The sequence below is a fragment of the Stegodyphus dumicola genome, chromosome 7, assembly GCF_044657685.1.
Source record: "Stegodyphus dumicola isolate Sdum_Otavi_A_Nest chromosome 7, ASM4465768v1".
Taxonomy (NCBI): Eukaryota; Metazoa; Arthropoda; class Arachnida; order Araneae; family Eresidae; genus Stegodyphus; species Stegodyphus dumicola.
In genome coordinates, this window is record NC_140774.1 from 82,055,622 (window position 1) to 82,079,749 (window position 24,128).

A 24,128-nucleotide genomic window follows, 5' to 3' on the forward strand; every position below is an offset into this window, starting at 1 on the left:
CTACTTTGCCTTCCAGGCCAGAGGTTTTAATCCTCTTGATAAATTAAACGTATTGTAGTGTTCACAGTCTCTGTGCTACATACGCTTCCTGTTATTATAAGGCCAATCTTATTCTAAAGTTAAATTAGAGTTTAGTTTTATTTTGATATCTTTTAAGTTAGACCCCGAGTGGAGGGTCATTGTATTCCGAAGTACGGAAGTCATTGTATATAAAGAAAAAAAATAAAGGGTTTTGTATACCCTTCGTCTGTATCCTGTCTACTTACTACAATTAGTGAACATAGCTTTAGTAAGCTCTCTGTTCTAGTCAGGTCATTGTATGTTTTCGAAGAAGGTAAGAAGAAACATTGAACCTGATAAGCCTAACGCAGGTGGAATCTAAGTGTTGAATATTTTTAATTGAAACATTTGTAAACTTGTATGTGTATAAATTTCACTAAAGATTCTTTCGCTATCAAATACTTTTAAAAGCTAAAATATCTTTCGAAGATACAAAACGTCAGTATCAACTCCAAATTCTATATACACGCAGTTTGGAAAATAATAATAATAATAATAATAATACATTTAGTCACGTGATTTACCACTTGCCATGCGGAGTCGCTTCATTCTCCTTCACTAGTTGTTATGCAATCTATTGTGTGCATGTGTATTATGTGACAAATAAAAAAATAGTTTTTCTTAGAATATAGGCGAAAGCAAAGTTCTTATAAGTTGGCTTAGTTCCTCGTATTAAATCAAAATGACAAATAGAGAAAGAGAAAATGAAATACTCATTCTGAATTCACGTTAAATAACATTCGTGTAAAAGCAGAGTTAGGGGTATATATAGTCATATATAACCAAGAATATGATAATTAAAAAATCTGATGTGTACACCACATGACTTCCTTGTATGGAATATTAAATTATACGCATTTTTTTCTTGAATTTCATTTAAATTGATTGGATTGAATTAAATCTACTTCGTCGACAGCGCATAAACCACAATAGAATAAATGCACTCTTTAAAATTCACTATATTTGTTTACTATAACGACACTCTGAATGCACAAAATTTATATCATTTGAAGAATTATCTTATCGTTGCCACATGTTCTATTCAAATACTATAATAAAGCTAGAACGATGTATGAAAGAAATTAAGCAAACAAAACAGAAAAGAAACAGTTTTCACAGACGATTTAGTATTTCTCATTCAATTAATTCAGTTCTCACTTCGCGACAAGGCAAAAATACATAAAAACTCAAAATATCTGTATTAAAAATTACGAAGTAAATCTTAAACACTTATTTCCTCGAAAAAATTCCAGAAAGGATTAAGCATGATTTAATTCGCAATAATAAATGAAGGCGTTATTTTTGTTGTTGCGAAGCTTAGTCTCTCTAGATTGGCAGCAAATCTACAATTCTGCTGTTTCAAATGTAAACAAATATGTCCGCCGTGTTATTTAAAACTTAACCGCACTTAAACAGCTTTTAAATTGTTGATATTTGTACAAATATTGCTTCCAGAATTACAAAAGGCATAAAACCCTAAGCCGGAAGATGAGAACAACAAAATTCAATAATTTTTAAAGCAAAAAATGTACAATTTACAAACATATAAGAGTAAAGAAACTGAGATCACTGTGCCGAGTAACAAAGTGAATATATATATAAATATAGTATTTATATACGTTTGGTGAGGCCGATTGCAACCAAAATACGAGGTGCACATGTACATGTTACAGCAGTCCTATATACAAACTTTCAACGTTCTGAGGCTACTCGTTTTCGAGTTATGCGAGATACGTACGTACGCACGTACGTACATACGTTCGTACAGACGCCACGAAAAATTCTCTTCAGAATTAATCTTAAAGCAGTTTTTTATAATTTTTTTGGAGGAAACGAGTCTTTTATTCTGTCCTTACGTACAGATATCACGCGAAACCATCGTTAAATTCCATTCGATAGCGGTCAAAATGGATATTTTGGTTGAAATATGCTGCCTGAAACTTTTCGCGATTACAATACTTCCTTTTTACTTCGTATAAGGAAGTAAAAACGATTTTTTTCAGCACATTTAATTAAAACATACTAGTTTAAAAAGTTTTTTAAATATATTTCTGAACTTTTTGTTTTGCTTATTGACTTCTGCTTTCATAATTTTTTTAACTGAAGTGGGGGAAAAAAAAATAAAAAATTACTCTCGGCTTAAACGGATCAGCTTATGTTTGGAAAGGGTGTACTTCAACTGCGCTAATGAAAATCCCCCCCCCCGGGTCGAGCTATAGTCCAACTGCGCCAATCAAAATTTCTTCCCACCTGCTGCCTACAGGGTTACAATTTAACTTTTCGAAGCCAATTGTAGCCAAGAGGAAAATAAAAATAAATAAATAGAACTACATATCACAAGAACAAGTAATAAATATCTAACAAGCAGGCTAATTACTTGAATAACAGTAATAAATGCGAGAGCTAACAAAGAAAATAAAAGGTATTGGTAAATATACATATTAGCATTACAAACATCTTTCATTTATGATAATAATATCATAAATTAAATAATTATAAAGCATACAAATTATATTTTTAATAAATTACATCAATAATAGTCAAGATGTCTGAACTAGACTGGAAAATTTAATAGAGTTCACTAGCGTGCAAAAAATTTATTCCATATCAAAGTGTCTTAAAGTGTGCTAAAAATACTTTTTGTTAATTAAAGTAATCATGTAAATGTTTGCAGAAATTAAATTTAGTTAAATATAAAAAAAGCTTAGCATGAAATCTATCATAACAACGTTATTTATGTAGATGAAAAGAATTAGATAAACAGTACTGCAAATTAATATAATCAGGCCTCTCAATAAATAAAAGCTTATTTTTTTAACCAAAAACTAAAAATTAGGATGCAAACGTTTGTGTAATATACTTGGAAATATCTGAACATATAATTAGTTAGAAACATACAATTAAATTAATAACAAGCTAATTAACAGTAATGTTTATGTGAGTATCGTTTGCTTCATTTTATTGTTGCAAACAGCGTAAATTCCTTTTGTTTTTCTTCCTTTAGTTTTGAACATTATGTGTGGCAACAAGATAATTGATTGATAGAATTGTGTTTGTGACAGCCATGTAGAATGGCTCGCTTATTTTGTATCAATTATTTCGCATCGCTGACATATTATTTATAATTAGTGTAATGAAATAAAAATGTAGGAATACAGTCCATTTGTTGATTGATTATTGTTTGTGAAACATATTAAGTTTAAGAACATTTATTGTTGGTCCGTCGAGCCGGAGAGCTAGTGAAGATAGTGACTGTTCTAAGTGTATTCTAACAACGCAAATATGCACATGGTTGGTGAAAATATTCCTCCACTTTGTGAGGTAAGTGGATTTTGAACAAAAATTCGTTTAATTTGTTGTTAAATTTTAAGAACAATGTTGTAATACAGCATAGAATTCGATTTCATTTTAATAATAGTGTTAAGTGATTTAAGAACAATTTCTGTTTTTGAATTGATCAATTATGAGTGAACTTATAACTTTTAAAACAAAAAGATCGGTCTTACGCAGGAGTGTTACTAATTATGTAAAGAAAATTGAAACTATTTTAACTGAGATGAAATTAATTTAATAGAACTAGAGGAATGTGTCGAATTATTGACACAAAAAGAAACTGAGTTAAGGAAGCTTGATTCTGAAATCGAAAGTTTAATTACAGATACTAAAGAATTAGAAAACGAAATAGATAATGTTCAGGAGTACACAGATAAAATTTATTTGTGGAAATTTAAAGGTGAAAAAATATTAAAAAATCAAAATATTAAAAATAATTCTAATGGTGTAATTTCAGAACAGGTTCTTGACAATATTAAATTAACCAAGTTTCTGCATTTAATGACGGGAGAAATTGTCAAACGTGGTCCTGATCTACCATTTGCTCTAAATTCGAGGTTGGGATGGATAATTTCGGGTACTACAAATTTTGAATCTACAAATTTTGAGCCAGTATATGTAAATCATTTGAATACAAACACAGATGAGTTAGAAAAGTTTCCAAATGTACAACCTTTAACAAATGAAGAAAAACTTTGTGAAGAACATTTTAAAAACTCGCATTTTAGAGACACATCAGGTCGTTATTCAGTTGCATTACCATTCAAACATAATAGAGATATTCTAGGTGACTCCCGTGAAATAGCGTACAGAAGATTTCAATACTTGGAGAAGAGGCTGTTATCTATGAAAGAAATTTACAACCAGTATATTCAGTTTATGAAAGAGTACTTTTCACTAGAACACGTAGAATTAGTGCCAGACACAGATTATGAATTAGAGAATAAACACTATTATATACCACATTGTGTTGAAGGACTCTAGCTTAACAACAAAATTGAGAGTTGTTTTCTATGCGAGCGCTAAAACAACCACAGGTGTTTCTTTAAATAATACGTTAAAGATAGGCCCAAAAATACAAAATGACTTAATTTGTATTTTACTAAGATTTAGACTTCATAACATTGCAATAACCGCTGATATTAAAATGATGTACAGACAGATAAAGGTTCATGAAAAAGATAGATATTTTCAGAGAATATTATGGAGAGATAGCCCGTATAAACAAATACAAGTTTGTCGCTTGAAAACAGTTACATATGGAACTGCAGCTGCTCCATATCTTGCAACCAAAGTTTTGAGTCAGTTAGCGATTGATGAAGGATTGAACTTTCCAAAGGCAAAGAATATAGTTTTAAGAGATTTTTATGTTGATGATATGTTAACTGGTGTAAAAGATAGTTCGGAAGGTATTGCATTGATAGACGAATTGCAACAACTGCTAAAAAGTGGTGGCTTTGAGTTTCACAAATGGTCGACAAGTGAACCGTCATTGTTATAAACCTCTGGCTTAACAAACACAGATAGTGACAATATTCATCGTGTAATAGAAGACAAAACATTGAAAGTTCTGGGATTGGAATGGCATCCGGACAATGATGAATTCAAATGTAATGTCGGTGTAATAGAGTATCAAAGTGTTCCGACTAAAAGAATTATTTTGTCATTCGTAGCAAAACTATTCGATCCATTGGGGTGGATAGCTCCGTTTGTAATTCTCGCTAAAATGATCCTTCAGCAATTGTGGAAATTACAATTATCATGGGATGATCCTGTAACAGAAGAGATTGATCGAAACTGGAGAAATCTATGTAGAGAAGTTAAACTTTTGAATTCTATAAATATACCTAGGAAAATTCTGCTACCTGATTATTTTCGATGTGAACTTCACGGATTTTGTGATGCGTCTGAAAGAGGTTATGCAGCAGTTATTTATATCAAAACTTTCAATAACTTTGACATTAATGTTAAACTCGTAACAGCTAAAACTCGTGTAGCACCATTAAAATCTATTACTATTTCAAGACTGGAATTATGTGCAGCAGTCTTATTGGCACGCTTGATTCAGTCTGTAAAAGCTGCATTAGTTATAAATTTTGATTTAGTGCAAGCTTGAAGTGATTCACAAATCGTGTTGTCATGGCTAAGGTCAGATCCTAAAAAATGGCAAGTATTCGTATCCAATAGAGTTTCTGAAATACAATCCATCTTACCACCTGAGAACTGGAGTCATGTTGATGGAAAGGAAAATCCAGCTGATTGTGCTTCACGTGGGTTATTTCCTGCAGAACTATTATCTCATCAATTGTGGTGGAATGGTCATTCTTGGTTAAAGTGCAGTGAGATTGCCTTGTCTAAAAATATTCTTATAGATGAAGAGGCATTACCAGATGCACGTAAAACAGTCTCATTTGTAGTTTCTGAACCTGTACAGGAACTTGCTATTATATCAAATATATCTTCATTTCCAAAGTTACAACGCATATTTGCTTGGATATTAAGATTCATATCGAATTCTAAAGTAGCATATCTAGAAAGAAATACGTCTTTTTTTATCTAGTAATGAAATTCGAGCTGCAACTTTCTGTATTGTCCGAATAATACAGCGATTTCACTTTTTTAAAGAAATTCAATGTTTGGAGTTGGGAAAGGACTTACCTACAAACAGCAACCTCCTTAGCTTGTGTCCAATTTTAGATGACAACAAAGTGTTACGTGTAGGAGGAAGACTGAAAAATGCGCTATTATATAAAAATATTAAGCTTAATTTCATTCAATCTAAAACAAGCAATCGATCAGGAGCTCCGCATAACTGAAGTTTTAATGCTATTTTACGTAGATTTGCGTATAAAATAAAAGTTGCACTTGTGAAACAAGTGAATAATGTACTGATAGTCAACAGGAATTAAAATACAGTGGTTAAAAATATAACTACTTGTCAGAAGGTATGCAAAGTTGCCATGGCTAGAGAAATTGAATGGTTATAGAAAACTCATAAAGTTAAGCGCTACATTGTGAAAAGAAAATTCTGGAATAAGCATGTTAAGAAAATTAGATGGAGAAATAATCCTTAATTTATTGATATCCATATAAACTCTATGCTTTTGGAATAAAAAATGGAGCTTTTGCTAAATAAAAAATTAGCTTTTGCTAAATAAAAAATAGACTTTAAATTAATATTAAATACATATAATTTCCACCGAGGTATCAATCACCGAAACCGAGTTAATTTCTTTCCTTATTTTTTCTTATTAGAGGGATTTGTAAAAAGATATGCTAAGGTAAGGGTGAAAATTTTGTAATATTTTTAAAGAATAAATTTAAAAAGTATTTTTACTTCATGAAGTGAAATTTTTACGCTACATTTTTACACAGTAAATAAGTTAAAAAAAAAAAAAAAAAAAAAAAAAAAAAAGCTGGAGGATCTCTGGGATTAGAAACTCGGATCGAACTACCAATGTTTAGTGACTTTTCCACAAGACCTTTTGAAATTAGGCTGAACAATATATTAAAGAAAATAGAAGATACAGCACACGTAAGAACAACAGTGGGCTGAATTAGAGATTTACATGTTTGGTGAATGAGTTAAACTTACCTGTATGCCATTATGAAATATTAGGAATGTAGCATAAAAGCATGAGGGAAGAAGGCAATGGCAATCTAAATCATTGTCATCTAAATGTATATCATTATCAGTATCTGCTATTAATTTCAATATTGCTGAAAAAGTTATAAATGAATTATATTATAAATCACATGAACTCCTTGCATTATAAATTACAACAGTTAGAAATATTATTAGCGTGATTTAGCGACCATCTTTGTTAACAAATAATTTCAAGTAATTAATTTTACAAATAATTCAGCCTGAAACTAGGTTGGAAAATAAGCTATATACTGAAGATTAAGCTTTGCCAAGGTGTTAGAAAAATCTTCTGTTAACTAGAGTTGTGATGCAAGAATTTGTAAAAATTATCATTTAAATATAAATTGGCACAAATACAATACAAAGTACATAAATTCTACATACATGAAAACTTGAGTACAGTGCAACAATATGTGAAAAGAATGGTTTAAAAGGGAACTGAAAATCCCAGGATATGAATATAAGGGAGTTTATTTTATTTATTTTTTTAATTTTTAATTTTTTAATTTTTAATTTTTTTTGTTGTTGTTAATTATGAAAAATCTGCTGACGCTCATAATTATTAATTTATTAATTAAATGTGTATTAGAAATTAAATGTGTGCCAAAGTACATCAGGTGGAAAACAGAATAAATATTTAAACGTGTAACAAAGTTAAATAACCTTAAAATAACTTCAATGATTAAAAATAGAAAGCTTAATACGGGAATATATTGCAATAATATTAGTGTGAATTTAGAACGACTTAAGAAGTCCAATTTTCAGATTTAATAAAGATAATTTTTATAATTAAATTAGAACTGTTTACCTAAAATGGTAAATTTGAAAGTTAAAACCATCCTGCTATCTAAGAAGCTTTGTTAATATTTATCTAGATAAGAAACTTATTTAAGGTGAGCTACAAATCCGATATTTGATACGTTGATTATGTATCAGTTTTGTGTATGTCATTAATCTGTCAATTTTACTATTCAAAACCGATATATACATATATATACATCAGCGACTAAAATCTAAAACTTGGAAAGTTTTTAATTCTTACAGAGAATAAAAACGATCTGGCTCATCATTCCTTTAAGCATCATAAAACTTTAAAATGAGTGTAAAAGAAATTTATATTTTAGCACACGCCAGACTTTAAATTAATATTTGTTTTACATGCACAATTTTTACAATATTGATAAACGAAAATAAAGGCTTGCAGTCTCAATAGAATGTCTCATTAATGGCGATAAACGACTTTTTGTAGCACCCAATCTTCTTGGAAGAAATGGGGGACAGGAAACGTCGCGCAGTTCGTGGATTAAAAAAGAGGGGGACGGGGATTTTCGATCAAATTTGGCGCAGTTCGTACCCTACCGTTTGGAAATACACGGTATTTTTTTTTTAAACCCGCCCTTTCATCAGTCTTTACGATTAAGCCTTGTTTTAATGTAATAAATTTTTTAAATAAATAATAAAAGAAAAATCTGAAAGCTTTCGGATTTTACATTACGCCCAAATGGGCTTTTTCTTTAACATTTTTGTGCGTTAACATTATTTATTAATTATCATGTTCTTCGCACTTAAACCATAAAATTTAGTTCAATAGCAAAATCGGAAAATAATTTTAAAATGCGCATATCTTTAGAATTTCTGATTCTTTAAAGAAAAATCCCCCCCCTTTTACAGTGTTGCCATTGTTTGCTTTGAAATCGTTGAGTTTGTTAATCAAAAAGTTGTTAAAGTTTTACAAAAAATTAAATAGATAATAATAATAAAAAAAAAAAATCCAAATTTGGGTTTCCAGATGCTCATATTCGGGTGGAAACGTACGTTATTCAAAAATTGATGGCTCTACGTACCTTTGTTTTATCACAATGCGAGAAACATACATACATTTGTGCAGTTTCTTCATTACTTAATTTCTTTAAATATAATACAGGGCTCTAATATTTGGTGGCAAAAATTTGAAAAGTGAACAGACATTTATAGCGAATCAACTCAAAATGCCAAAACGAAATTAATAGTTCTTCTGGGCAAATTGCCCGTTTGGACTAAATTGTTTTTCCGAGGTTGACTGTTCAATACGTAAGTAAATAATCTGTTCATTCTAGCAAAATTTGGCTACTTTTTTTTGGGGGGGGGGAGGAGCTCTTTCTGTAAAATATGCAGGAGGCAGTTCGATTCTGGCATCGTTCCATAGTCAGCGAGTATTGAATTTCGAATCAATCGAAAGAGACAATAGTTCATTATTTCTTATCTAGTATTTGCTTGGCCTCTAAACTGCAATATCTGATTATATGCAATGTATGTAACTGCAATATGTATATGCTGAAATAAAATTTCAACTTGAATAACCGAAAAACAAATCTTTTTTCTTTCTTAACTGTTTAGTTTTTGCATATCTAAGTGTGTAAAAAAGGGGGTAGGGGAAAGAAAATGTAATTTTTTTTTTTTTCAGATCCAAAGAATAGTTTCATGGCTTCGAAAAGCTTATAAGTGTATTATACCAAAACTATGCATTACCATCTAGATATTACCATGTTATTTTACGTATGTATTTCCACTAAAACACGCCCATTTCGGCTTTGTGACCTCTCACCTTGCGTGCGATGTTTTTCTGTCTACTTTCGCCCAATTTAACGCCCGGACCTTTCATTTCGCCCTGCACGATCAATAATCAATCACGCCAGGAAAGAGCTCTGTATTGTGGTCAGCTCAGCCCTAGCAATTATTACTTTCATGGTTTGAAAAAACAAGAAAACAGTATGCATGATGCAGTAGTTAGGTTCTTTATCTCGCCATTTATTGAACCAAACCCAAAACAGGAAAAAAATATTCTGTCTGTCCGTTTTAATAATTAACCTTTAACCGGTATGGTAAAAAAATATGGACATAATTAGCATAGTAACTAATAAAATTATACATTATGAATGAAATCAAACATTTTAAAACTATTTAATCAGTGATGTTCCGTTAATTTTTCTTACAATTGCGGGATGAAGAAACTCACCTAGGCTTAACATTCTGAGCCAAAATTAACCATCTGCAATACCATCATCAGTGTTCTGTAAGTATGCGCAGGTATACTGGATTTGATTTTGTTCCCGTAAAGTAAAATAACTTTGGTAAATTAACCACATTTTCCCAAAACCATTGAGGGGGACCAAAACAAAATTTGGTTTGAAGAATAATCTTATTATTTCAAAGAAGTTGGTACCCTTAAGTCCCCTCCCCCCCATCTCAGCAGCTCACATGTTGCAGGGAAATCAGCTAAATGGATAATGGTATCCCTCTTCTGTGACGATGGCAGCTTTTGTTCTACCAGGATTTATGTTATGTTGTTAGAGATAATTTTCACTTTTAGAAGTGCTCGCTATGAAAAGTTTCACTGTATTTATTACAGAAACATGCTTTGTGTTTTGCAGTCAAAAGTCTTTAATCCGGACTCGTCGGGACTTCGGCGATTCCGGATTATAGATCATCAGTTTAAATCTGGTAAGATGGCATGCAGAAATTATAAAATTAAAAATATGAAACCGTAATTTATAAAATAATGAGCAATTATGATCTAAAGGGTATCAAAATTTACAAAAAAAGAAGCTTAATATTTATTTGTTTACTTTATTAAACATTTCTTTCAACGTGCGCATGCGTAAAGCATACCTTACGCATAGCCAAAATTAGAAAATTGCAACCAGAAAACTATTTGATTTGTATTCGTGATATTTATAATGACGAGGAATTTGATTTAAATCATATCAAAGACGGAGTACATCGAGATTAAATACTACATTTAGTAAGGAATTATAAGCCGAATAAAATAAAAACATCTGCCCTGAAGATAACGATAGTGCTGACAGATCAACTTCCAGTTCATTGCGCGCCGCGACGTCCCCCCCCCGCTCAGAGCAGCGTGAAATTGATGAACAGATTTCGGAACGCTTAGATAAACAAAGGATATGCCTTTATCAATTTTTTGTAGCAATTTGTTTTTCGTTTGATGGACATCGAAACATACTTTCGTTTTCTAGATCCTTTGGGAGCTCCAGCATCGGAAATTCTATTTGACATAATCGAAAGTTCAAGCTTACTTTTATAAAATTGCTCTTACAGTCTGCAAAAAATAATAAGCCGGATCCATGCGAGTTTAATCATTTCTGTGGTCTTATGTTGAATTCCTTCTAAAGTGCCATTAGTGTGTCCTGCTTTCATCCATCAAATGCTTTACTTGTGGGGATTGAAACATGCTTGATATAATAAGCTTTGAACGCTTTTTTGTTTCCTTGTTCCATGGTTGGATTAAGAAAGTGGTTTTCGGTGGAAGGAATAACACCTCTACGCTTGGATGCATTGTTGTGAGGGGTTCAACACTGTGTCTTGGAGAATTACCGATGATTAGGAGAACTTTAAAACTCAGGTTTTGTTGTTCTAAGCAATGCTAGACTTTTTTAATTATTATAATTTACGTGTTCTGCCCTAAGACGCATTTTCGTGGAGGATTTTCTAAGGGAAACTGGCTCGTAATAACAGGTCACACATGGGAAAAACCACGAAAACGCCCATACAGCCGGCTCGTTCGTGGCATTCGAACCACGGACCGAACTACCAGTGTTCAAGGACCTTACCGCTCGGCCGCTGGTGGGTCTGGATTTCTTTAATGACTAAATTTTTAAACCAGTCATTAAGACAACTATCGTAACAGGACCGCTGTAGTATCACATATAATTAAAATTACCGCATTGGACAAAGTAAATGGAGACAAGAAAACGCGTATACGCGTATTATTGAAGGTTTATTTAACGACAGCGCCATTTTGCAACTCTGCTGAAAAAATTCTAAAATGGAGACAACAGTTGGATAGGCCGTCGCTGCGATAAGAAGCTAAAAAAAATTAATACAATAAACCAAAAAACAGTATTTGATGTATAAATAATTATATACACACACACACACACACATATATATATATAAAATATGCACATACATAATGACCTCATGATGGTGCCAATACTTTTATGAAGGTTGCTCAACTAAGCTAATAACTAAACTTATTAGGTACTTTATGCCGGAGCACTACTGGAAAAGCTTTTGCCTTAGTTATACTGGCTGAAATGACAGTACCGTTCAGAAAGCGATTTAAGTTAAATGCCCTTGGACCATAATATGACTAATAGGAGAAAATAAAGATGAATATAGTATTTGCCGCATTCATGTTTATATATCAAAATATTTTAATAAAATAAACTGAAACTATTAGAAAAGAAAAGCTTTCGCAAATGGATACATGTGTAAAGAATAAATGCATTTTTTTCATTTGCAGTGGAAAAAAATTATTATCTTGTAAGGATTAACAGTTATTTTTAGTTAAAGCCACTTTCCTGCGGCTCCTAATTTTAGCTTAAAATTTCCTACCGAATGTGTTTCTAGAATCGTGTTTAATGCAAATGAGTACGTATGGTGTGTGTTGGGTGGGGGAGAAACATCAATATTTTCAATGAACAAATGTACTAACACTGGCGGGTTAACTCAGTCTACTTGACAATCAGTGCTTCAGAATGCATGGATTTATTTATTTTTTTGCTGTCTTATTTGTTTTTCGAATTAAATTTATATTATTTAGAATATTATTAATTATGTTCAAGTAAATAGCTGCTTCTTAAATTTGACGAATTTTTTTACAGTTCTGAAAATTATTCTATTTTGTGTTTAATATTTCATGTAATGTTTGCATATGTATTAGATTAATTTTTTTATCCAGGCTGCCTGACATACTTTTTTAACTTTTTATTTTATAATTAAATGAATGGTTTTCACAATTATTTGATTCTTTAGGAAAAAAAAATGGACAGTTTTGCTCTTCCTAATCCAGCCTAATGTAGAGTTTGAACGAGTAAGAACACAGATTGTTTTGTGGTAAATAAGTTTTAAGTTCTAATTTGTAAACTTGTATCATTGTTATTTCAGAAACAAGCTGATCCATTTACTTTTCGTTACATCAACCCCCTAACAATGATGTGGCAAAAGATGTAAATGCTCTACTTCTTTTTTCTATAATTAATTTTTTGGTTTACACTGTTTTTGCACTTTCTCATACATTTGCTCACCGTGGATCTCTGCCCCCCCTCATCATCTTTGTTGTGCACGCAAACAATTGTACGTTTATTTTTAATGGTTTGATCCAGGTTGAATATGTAATGGATTTAAATGTTTTATTTTTATTTTACAATATCTGCCTATCTATCTATGCATGTATACATATTCATATATATAATAGCTAATATGCAAAACAATAATGTATACAAAGCAGATATGTATGAAAATAATAATAATGTAATGTCAGTTCAAATCAGAACAGAAGTATAAAAAGAAAAATCAATGATAGTTGTTTTGTTTTTAGGTATAATTCCAGAATTAATAATGGATACAGGTCTAAACTGAGATCACTCAACTAGAATTGGTAATTATATGCAAATTATATACACAGCAACAATGTGTTTATTTAGTATTTAGCATTATAATTATTCTATACAGTATGCTTAAGCATTATAATTATTCTATATAGTATGCTAATTAAATTCTTTCCTCTTATTCCACAATTTTATTAAAATACCTGATTACCCAAATTTTAGAACATAAAATCTAGCAAAACAACAAAAAAGGGGGGGTCTTTTTTTTTAGTAAATACAGCAATCATACATTTGTTTTTAGTAGAACTGCAATGTATTTTATGAAGAATTTTTTTTAAAGATTAAATTAAATGTCAAAACTTTTAATATAAAACAAAATTATGATTTAGAACTGATAACCAATTTTTTATAAATAAAAAAACCAATTCTGGGTAAAATTTATCTGGGATTATACTCTAAAATAAAAAATATCTGAACCTAAATAATGGATGATAGTTAAGTTACTAAATATATATATAATGTTGTATGATCGTAGTAATGATGAAGTAAAATAAACACAGAAATTTTAGAAATGCAATTTTATATTAAAAGAATAATTTACAATAAACTATAAAAAAAGAATTTTTTATTCAGGAACATTCAAAGGGATGACAATATTTTGAAATTATAATGCATTTGTATACATAGAAGAGCTGCCTCCAAATAAAACAACTTAAAAAATTATACAGGTCAATATGAAATTATGTTTATTTCTAAACAACTGGTGACCAAAATCAGCTACGGTTATGAATGTAACAATCTAGCTATAATAAAAGGATCATGCCCTACAATAGGAGACTAACTGGAATGCCTCCTGCTAAGTAATCTGTATAAGAATCTATGACAGATACCAAAGAAAACGTCAATTACAAAGTTGAATAGCACAAGCAGTTTAATATAATAAAACATACAGTACATGGGAACATGACAAACAATAAATACTGCAATATTTATTAAATCTGAAACCTAAAGTATCTGAAACCAATGCACAATATTTTTCTTACATAGAATATTGACTTTTTCTGAAAATTAAAACAAGAAATATTTTTTTTTCAAGCATATGAACATTGTGTTTCAAATAAAAAACATAACTGTATACAAATGTGAATTCACACTTCAAAGTAGGAAATAAAAACAAGGAAACCAAATGCATATCAGTAAATTAATAGGTCTACATACTGTACGTAGAAATGGAAAATCCCCCCCCCCCACACACACCTGAGCAAATATTGTGAAGTGGCACTTCTGTATGGTCAATGCTAATGAAATGCAGTGCAGGGACATTTTAGCATATATACTAACATATATGCAAAACGCATGAGAGATATCAAGATGACACTTGGCTTATCACAAAGGCATGTATAATGAATGCTGCACTAGAATGGTGCCTATCCTTACCATATCGCATTACGGCAAGAGTTGTTGCCAGGAAACAATATGCGATGATTTCACTGGTCCAATTAGGCTGTAAATAAAATCAAGAATAACAGAATTTTCCTAAAACATCATTAGATAGATAAGGCAGTATTGCAAAATTACACATTCTTTAACTCGAATAACAATTATTATTGGAACTTCAATAATTTTTTCTAGGCTTGAGATGTTAAACATCAAAGCACTGTTTCTTTACTGCTTGATTTGGTCCTTGAAAGAGCAACTTTACTGGGTCTAGTAACTCCAATACAGAAAAGCCAATACAGAAAATCTCAACCAAGGTTTTAGGCTACATTCCAGTAATAATGTTATATTCCTTGCTTTTCCAACATGATGGAGTCTCTACATACCAGCCAGAGGTCATGCAATGATTTTTAGCAGATCTGTCTGGAAAAAAGATCAAATGGCTATGATGGCATAATTGAATGGCCTTTGCAATCACCAGATCTTATTCTATGGATTTCTTTTCCTAGGAGTATAAGAAACTGAAGTGAAATTATTTATTAGTTCACTTCATCCACTGATGAACGCAGTAGCAGAATGCTTTCCATGCTGATGAATGGGCATGCTGAGAAACTTTCTTGAATTCAAGTGAGTATTGTAGATAAATTTAACACCTTCAAAAATGGATGAAATAAACTTGTAAATAGCCTGAGTCTATCTGCATGTTTTGTTTTATTCGTAGATGTCATCAAGCAGCATTGACATAATGCACATTGTTTATCCCTTGCATCATGTTTTGTACTCATTGTCTATGTGTTCATTATTTAAACATTGTGGCAAAACTGTTTCATACATTACAAACAAACCAGTTTCATATATTTAATGCTGCACAGATAACTTTTAATGTATCTGCATGCACAATATATCTTTTCACACTTAATCGTTGATGCTCTACAGCTTTGTAATTGATTTTTTCCAGATTTCTCACAATTTTCGAAATAGGATAATTAAATTCTGAAGTTTGCTGGTATGAAACAAAGCAGTTGGTCTCATTTTGCAAGCCATACTCCTTTTACTAAAGCTAGACATTGTCTTAATAGCCCAAACTGGCTCTCTTCACCAGCTATTTTTCACAAAACACTTAAGATTATTTACAAATAATCACATTTTATGTGAGCAGGTATGAATGACAGATATGTTAAAATAAACTGCTCTTTTTTTCTTTACAACAGTATAATCTTTTATTTTATAAATTTAAAGAAAATTAACTTTGTAATTCAAACACAGGTTACAGGAACAGTAAAGTATCATAGATCCATATTTCATTAACCCTCTCAGCGTTACGACCGGAAAATTCCATACAGAAGGTTGCCTTCCACATTCATTATACATGAAAATTTCTGCTAGCTTTTAATGTATCGGGTTTCAGTTTGGATGTATATTGGAAGAAAAGGAATAAAGGTACAAAATGAAAGAGTCATTTTTTAATTAAAATATCACTTATTAATGACATATATCAAGAAAATATCACTTATTCATAACATTTTGAGGAACTTTGAAATTTCAGGGCTAAACCCGTAACGCTCAGAGGGTTAAAAAAATTGTTACATACAGTCAGCATAAAGACTAAATTACTTTTTAATAAAAATATAGTATTTTATGATTCATCACACACTAGAGTTTTCAAATAACTGTAAAATTTCCTTAAAACTAGAAAACTTGAGAATTCTAAATTTAATTATATTTTTTTATAAATTTTGAAAAAATGAAGCTCTTTTTTTACATTTGTTATGATTAATAATCAATGTAACTCAAAATGCACATAAAAAAGTTAAGCTATAGTACTTTGTATACATAAAGTATATCAGTTCAAAGAACATTAAAAAAAAAAAAAAAGTTTAGATTTCCTTTGCATTTAGAAAAGCCTTATGCATTTTAAAAAGTGACTTGATGAAATGCATGATATTATTACTTGATTATTATTACTTATTATTGAAAAAGAGATTTGCATCAGAACATCTTTTGAAATGCATAGACCTCTTTATAAAACCAATGCCAGACAAATCAAGACTGAATTTCAAGTTAGCAAGTTCCTCTTGTAATACCTCTGATAATAAAGATTTAAGTTTCATAAATGTAAGTATTTGCTTAAAAGTATAAAAGTTATTGAATAATTAAACAGTTTCATGATTTTCATATGGTATAAGTATCTGAATTAAGCGTACTGGATAATTTCTTGAAGGAAAAAATTTATTCCCAACCCACAAGAGTGTCACGAGACTATTTTGAAGTTTTATTTTATATTATTACATATAACAATTTATAACTTTTAATTCGCTATCAATACTTATATATACTTATTTCATTATAATGTGTTTTTTTTAATATCTTTCCTCCCCTTCTTTTCTTTCAGGACAACTGTAGCAATATGGGCCATGGCATTACAAAGTATGGGAAATTTGCATGTATACGTGAGTTTCCAATACCATACATGGTATAAGGGTACATTAGAAACTTCATGGTAACAATTACTTGATAATTATGGCTCTGCATCACTGAAAAGAATGTTTATTAACCATCAGATCTTTTGATCTGTGTTTTAGTTGACTGAATTTGATTTCTTAAAAGTTTTTTTTTTTTTTTTTTTTTTTTTTTTTTGACACACAAAATTTTTCTTTCCCCCTTCCAAACTAGCTGTCTACCAATGTAGAATGAATAAAATCTCTAAACAGTGGCCGAATGCATTTAATCCATGGGAACTACTATGTGTAATGTGAATATTAACTGCTTCCTTAGACTGTCATCCATGACGGCATTCTTTGAGGCATATTATCTTTGCTTTATCATAATAAAGATCTAACCAAATATGTAACATTAAATATGAGACAATTGCCCTTAAAAATGTCCTCCATGAAAGTATTCATCTTAAGGCAGGCCTCTAACACAATAAGCAACCATACTTTTAGGACCAAAAAATAGCCAAATGGCTAAAATCACGAAATAGTAGCTTTCCCCATGTTCTGTTCCTACTGGCCGTATGAGGCTTTCGTTGTTTTCCTCCACGTGTAACAAACTATTTTGCTCTAAAACGTTTCTCATGAATGTATCCTTTCCTACAGACACATACCTCTAATGCGCTTTACCATAATTATATAATCCAGTTCAGATTCTTTCCATTCAGTCAATTAAATTCATCATTATACATTCGTAATTACAAAAATCAAAGGCACTGAAAAATGGCTGCGCTATTGTACATTCATTTTCAGAAGCACATTTATTTTCACTTCTAAAATATTCAATTGGTTCTACAGACATACATATGTAAAATTAACTACACTGATTATTTTACCATAATAAAAATAAAAAATATCCAAAGTATTTGTAAAAGTGAATTAATTCAACGCAATAATAAATAATAAAGCTTATATATCACATTAACATCTAAATTTGATTAAGGAAATTTTATCTTCAAATTAAGGTGTACCTCTTATGGATGCATTCTGTAGAGTATCATACATCAATGCTTTTCTAAATTAAGCAAAAAAGAGTATTTTAAAAATCTATTAAATTCTTTTTAAATAGTAAGAAAAGCATTAGTTTCTGCTGGTTACAGACAATAGATTTTTTAATGATATGGTTTATTTAATCATACCTAGAAAAATATACATCACTACAACAATCATAAAATTGGGCATTCATTGTTATGCAACTAAAACTTTAGAAGTTCTGTATTTAATTCAAAGAAAAATCATTATGTTAATCATGATTTTAGTGCTAGGTTTAGTTTCAAATAAATAAATTATTTGAGATCAAGAAGGTTAAAATCAGCTTTCCTATTTTTTTTAATTACATAAAATTTGAAAATCCATTACCAATATTACTTTGCTTCAGTTACATAATAAAAGTTAAAAACTAGTAATTTTTATAAAAATATCTTGATTAAAAAATACATTTCTAAAGAATTATGGTAATATTTTTAAATAAAAAAATCTTTTTTGTTGATAGATATATATGTAATATATATATGTAATGAACATCAGATTATAAAAATACAGTAGAAGGGGAAAGAACACTTTTATTCAATCTGTAAAAAAGTTCATGGATAAACTTTTAAAATTATATATGTGAGTAAATTTACAATAACTCAAATGCTCATTGAAAAAGAAATGCGAGCTTTACAAATATATAAAAAATTTAAATTCAATATCCAATTCAGACTCAAAATATATAATTTTTATCAAAACACTAGGAAAAAAAGCACTTTCATTAATTTTAAACTTAATGATGCTTCAGAAGCATAACACATTTTTACTCATGAAACTCATGTATATAAAATATAGATAACTTTATTACATAAATTAATAAAATTAAAATGATATAAAAATTATTTGAATATTTAAAAATTATCAGTCAACTTCTAACCTTTAAAAAATATTTAAACCTTAACTGATATATAACATTTTAATCAAATGCAGTACACTAAACATTACAAAGTAATTTTTAATTTAAATAAAGAAGAAAATGTACTGAAATGTTCTAACACGGAATTAAACCCAATATATGAAATATGACAAAAAATATAATAATAATTGTGAAAAAGATTTTCCTATGTGCATGAGTAATTTCTACAAGAGACTGTACAACACAACACCTTTTAAAATTAATAAAAGTAAAAAAGTCTAATAACTAAAATTTCTTAAAATATAAATAACATTTTTAACTGATATATAAAATCTATAAAATAATTTATCTGTGTAACATAGAGGACAAAACTAAATACAGGAATGTGGCCTATGTGAAAAAAAAATATTTGATCAAGGAATAAAAGCATTGTATATAAAATTTCAAAATTATAATTTAAACAATCACCTTTACTTAAATATTTAGCAGAAATTAAATCACATTTTTCTAATATTTTAATTTATGATGACAAATATAAACACTACCAAAAAAATAAAGTTTAATCAGATCTAATTTACTAAAAAAAAAAAAAAAGCCTATATCAGAGAGCCAGAGAGCATTCCTTGTTAAATTGATAAGAAATAAAAATTAAGTATGTATTTAAAAGTTATTCATGCATATTTGATTAAATCACAGTGGAATGTTATATTCTCATCTTGTTTCAGTTCGGATATCTCTTCTTTCCTATATTCTGACCTTGTACTTAAGGTTTTAAGTGATACATGGAAGTTAAGTTTTCTTGGCAACTGCACTATATTCCTCAACATCTGAATCACTGCCTTCTTCTCCCTCAGCATCACTTTCTTCTAGAGAAACTCTATCAAAACCTTTGTGTGGGTTCAGTAGGTTTCCCAAGTTAAACTTATCTTGGGGATGTGGAGTTCGATATCCACCCCACCAACCCTTCAAGTTTCCAAAATATGATTGCTGTAATTTACCTGAAAATAACATTTCATTATGAGTAAAAGTTAATAAGAAATACAACAGAAAACACATTTTTAGAACACCTACAGACAGATAGCTAAGTTAGAATTTAAATGACAACTAATTTAAAATAACAAAATAAAATTTGATTAAAATATCATATTGGTTACTAGCACTGTGGTATTTTTTAATCCATAAAAATATTCATGACAAAAATTGTTTCAGAAGAGACATATGTTGATTTTCTAATGAGAAGGGAAAGAAACGAAATCTTGAGCTATGAATATTTATGGAAGGAATGAAAAAGCATTACACATGGCAACACCAATAATTGCAGCCTGGCTGAGTAGTCTTTTCTGATGAGTAAAGGCTTTTGCTTTACTCATCAGAAAAGACTTAGGCTAGGCATAACATTTCTTAGAACAAACAGTCAAACAGAATTATGACAAGCATTAGAAAATTATGCTTTTTTATTAGTTACTCTTTGAATTAAATACTATCATTGTGAAATATTTGGTTTTATAAAGAATATCATTGTAAAATATTTGGTTTCATAAAGAATATCATTGTAAAATATTTGGTTTTATAAAGAATTCTAAATCTTACTTATTAACTATTTTTATTATAAGAAAGGAAAAAAATGATTAATAATGATCTCAGATAAGAGAAAATATAATACCTTAATATCATATTAAATGTTTTTATAATAAATGTAATTTCCATTAGCTATGTCAATTTGAACTTACCTCTTCTCCTTAGACGTACTATGATTGTTACAACAACCAAACATAAAACAGGAATGGCTAAAAGAGACATAATTATAAGTGATGTTTCAAAGCCACTAGAATCTTCATCTATTGGAGTCTTCTTTTCCATATCTCGATCTTTGTTCACAGGGATTACATTATACAACTTCTCAGGTTTACCTGTAGCTTGAGATGCATGAAGTTCAACATCAGGAATACTCAGAACTTTCTTTGTTGACTTATGATACACTAAAACAAATATAACATTTTAAGCAAAAGCATTTTTTTTATATAATTTTAAGTATTCTTATGAAAGGTGATCTACCAGGTCATATCAAACATATCAGTCATTGCGGAAACAAATCGTTTTTCACATATGTGGATCTAAATGGTAAATATAAAACATCCTCTTCAAAACCACATCAGTGCATTCTTTTGGTAATGTTGTATAATTTAATATATTCAAACTTGTTTTTGTGTGGTGCATAAGGATCGCATAAAAGAAAATGCATTAACAACAACAACAACAACAAAAACGGATGAAACTTCATGAGTAGCTATAAAAAATAGTTTTTGCAGCAAAATTAAAAAGTATTTCTTTTAATGTGGTGAATAGAAACCGCATAAAAAAAGTCTCAAGTAGAAAATAACTCAAAAACTTACAAAATAACCAGGAATTGCTTTTTTTAACGAAATCAAGAAATGAGGTTTGGCATCTACTTGGAATCTTGCCAAACCTTTTAGAATCCGATTTAGAAAATACACATGCGAACATTTTTAAATATTTTATTTACATATGTACTTATTTTACACATACAGAACATATATAATATAACCATTATGCTTCATAGTCTGACAATTCTTGTGGTAAACTGGTCCAAATTCGCTTTTGTCATTTGAGGATACTACCTCACACTCATTTAGAGTTGAGTTTTTCAGTTACCATGTAGTCGGTGATCAGTTTTTGTAATTACTGTTGTTTCACTAGACACATGTATATGCCTCGGTAGCCAGATATACAAGATTGAAGCTCCTTTTAGAATTTTGAAGTTCTTTCAGAATTGGCATCGATTGCAAGAAAATGATATTCTAATTTATAGCAAAGTTGGAGTCCTGCATATATTTTGTCTTCTGTCATACGTTTCAATTTGATTGAAATTTTCATATACCGAAAAAAAAAAAAAAAAAAAGTTTGAGTGTAAAATAAGTTCTGTTAATGTAATAAAAGTAAGTAGATATAATTTCTTTGCATTTATTTTTATATTTATGTACTGCTACTTTTTGTGTGGTTTAGTATGATAATGTTAGTATTTTCTTTGGTTTTGATCATGGTAGATCGGTGAGGTTGCCTGTTGTGAGAATACCTAAATTTGCTTAGCATAATTTCTAAAAAGATTTTGATGCTCCTAAAACAGCAAATATACCATTTATAAATGTGTGCTGACATGCAACAGATGAAGAATAAAGAGATCATGTTACGGAATGAATATGGATTGCAGAGATTCAAACATGGATCCTGCATGCAAAGTTCTTCGGAAAAAATAAAATTTGTTTATGCATTTCAGTTACTATGCCCCTGTATGATAATGAGTGCTTGCTGGACTGAATGAAATATTATCATATCAAAACGATTAATTTATAAAATTTTTGTAGAATTATCACAGTTAAAAGTCTGTAAAATTTGAATTATGAATTTTATAAAACAATACATTTATATAAAAGAACATGCATCTTTTGCAGCAGATAAAATACATTTATCTCTTTCGATCAAATGAAGTAAATTTACTGCTGCTTAAGGTCTAGTCAAACTTCCAAGAGAACAATAAAAAAATACTTGCAATTAAATAATCATATTTATTATTGTGGTTTAATATATGGTTAACTACTTGAAACACCTCTACCTCATTGAATTACATAAGAGTCTTTATATTCTTTTACTTGCTGTAGTCTATTATTTTTAAAAAAATCAACTGAAAGAATTACAAACATAGAATTTTAACTATTTAAAAAGACCACACTTCAAACGCAAGTTCAATGTCTATCATTTTTACGCCTACAGATGATAAATTAACCCAATTTGAAGCATAAAATAAAAAATAATCTTAAAACAAAAATGGAAAATAATCTTAAATTTTCATAATACAGAACGTATTTCATTCATAAGACTCATTACTGATATGCTGAAAGGGCCTTACATTAATTACTTTAATATGGATCCAGCAGTAAGTAAAAAATAATACAACCACCTAAAACTTTTGCAGTTTTGTCAAAATTAAAAACTGCTTTTTACAGATTTATGAATTTAGTTAAATATAAAAGTAATATTTTTGTGGTTATTAATTCAATAAAATAAATGTTAAACAGAGATTTTGCAGTTTACTGCTTCATTTATATCAATGCTTTAAGGACAATATACTACTAATTTTTAGCAAAAGACTACTAAAGCTATCGGGTGTACTGATGCCATTTGCTTAAACTTTAAATGTAAAATTAAAATCTATCTACCTCTGATAAATTTCCAAATAAGGTTTGGTCCTATTTCACAAACGAATGCTTCATCTCCATTTGGAAGGGCTGCTATATCATGAGGTCTTGTAAATGTCTATAAAAAAGAAATATTGAATACTTAATTCTGATGACAATAACTACATCTTGATTAAAATTCTGCAAAACACCACATACCAACATTAAATTTTTAAAAAATGGACACGGCAAGGTAAAAGAATTGATGGCAAAATATTATTTACCAGCTAGTGTTCTATCAATTCAAAAGATATTTTCATGGCAGGTCTGATGAATGATTGATTTTACACCTACTGAATAATTTACATCCCTGACGCCAACCTGGGGAATAATTTTTTTTGTTACTATTTTTTGCTATTAGAGTAGCTTGAAAAATGATATACGTAGTGATGTCTAAACAATTTTTTTAAATATTAATAATTAAATACCAGACAGCATAGTAACCTTTTATGGTGACATAGGCTTGGCAATGATTACAGACTTCAGCTAATTGTGTGGTGAAGTGTTGAGGATAAATTTAACAGAAATTTCTTTCCATATGCAAAAAATAATGATACTTACTTTTATAAATGATACTGATAGGTCAAAATATTACATTTTGTGCTGTTTGAATACACAATAACTGGT

General features: G+C 29.7%; 1 protein-coding gene across 1 annotated transcript in view; it reads right to left on the reverse strand.

The window, feature by feature from the left end:
- Positions 1-14,039: 14,039 nt before the first annotated feature.
- LOC118205964 (peptidyl-glycine alpha-amidating monooxygenase B-like) overlaps positions 14,040-24,128 on the reverse strand; it is a 159,557-nt gene continuing 149,468 nt past the window's right edge. The window contains exons 20-22 of the mRNA XM_085820527.1: positions 23,484-23,580; positions 20,979-21,227; positions 14,040-20,246 (exon numbers count right to left, since the gene is read on the reverse strand). Of these exons, the coding sequence (XP_085676653.1) occupies positions 20,038-20,246; positions 20,979-21,227; positions 23,484-23,580 (555 nt within the window). The 3' untranslated portion in view covers positions 14,040-20,037. The remainder of the gene's footprint in view (positions 20,247-20,978; positions 21,228-23,483; positions 23,581-24,128) is intronic.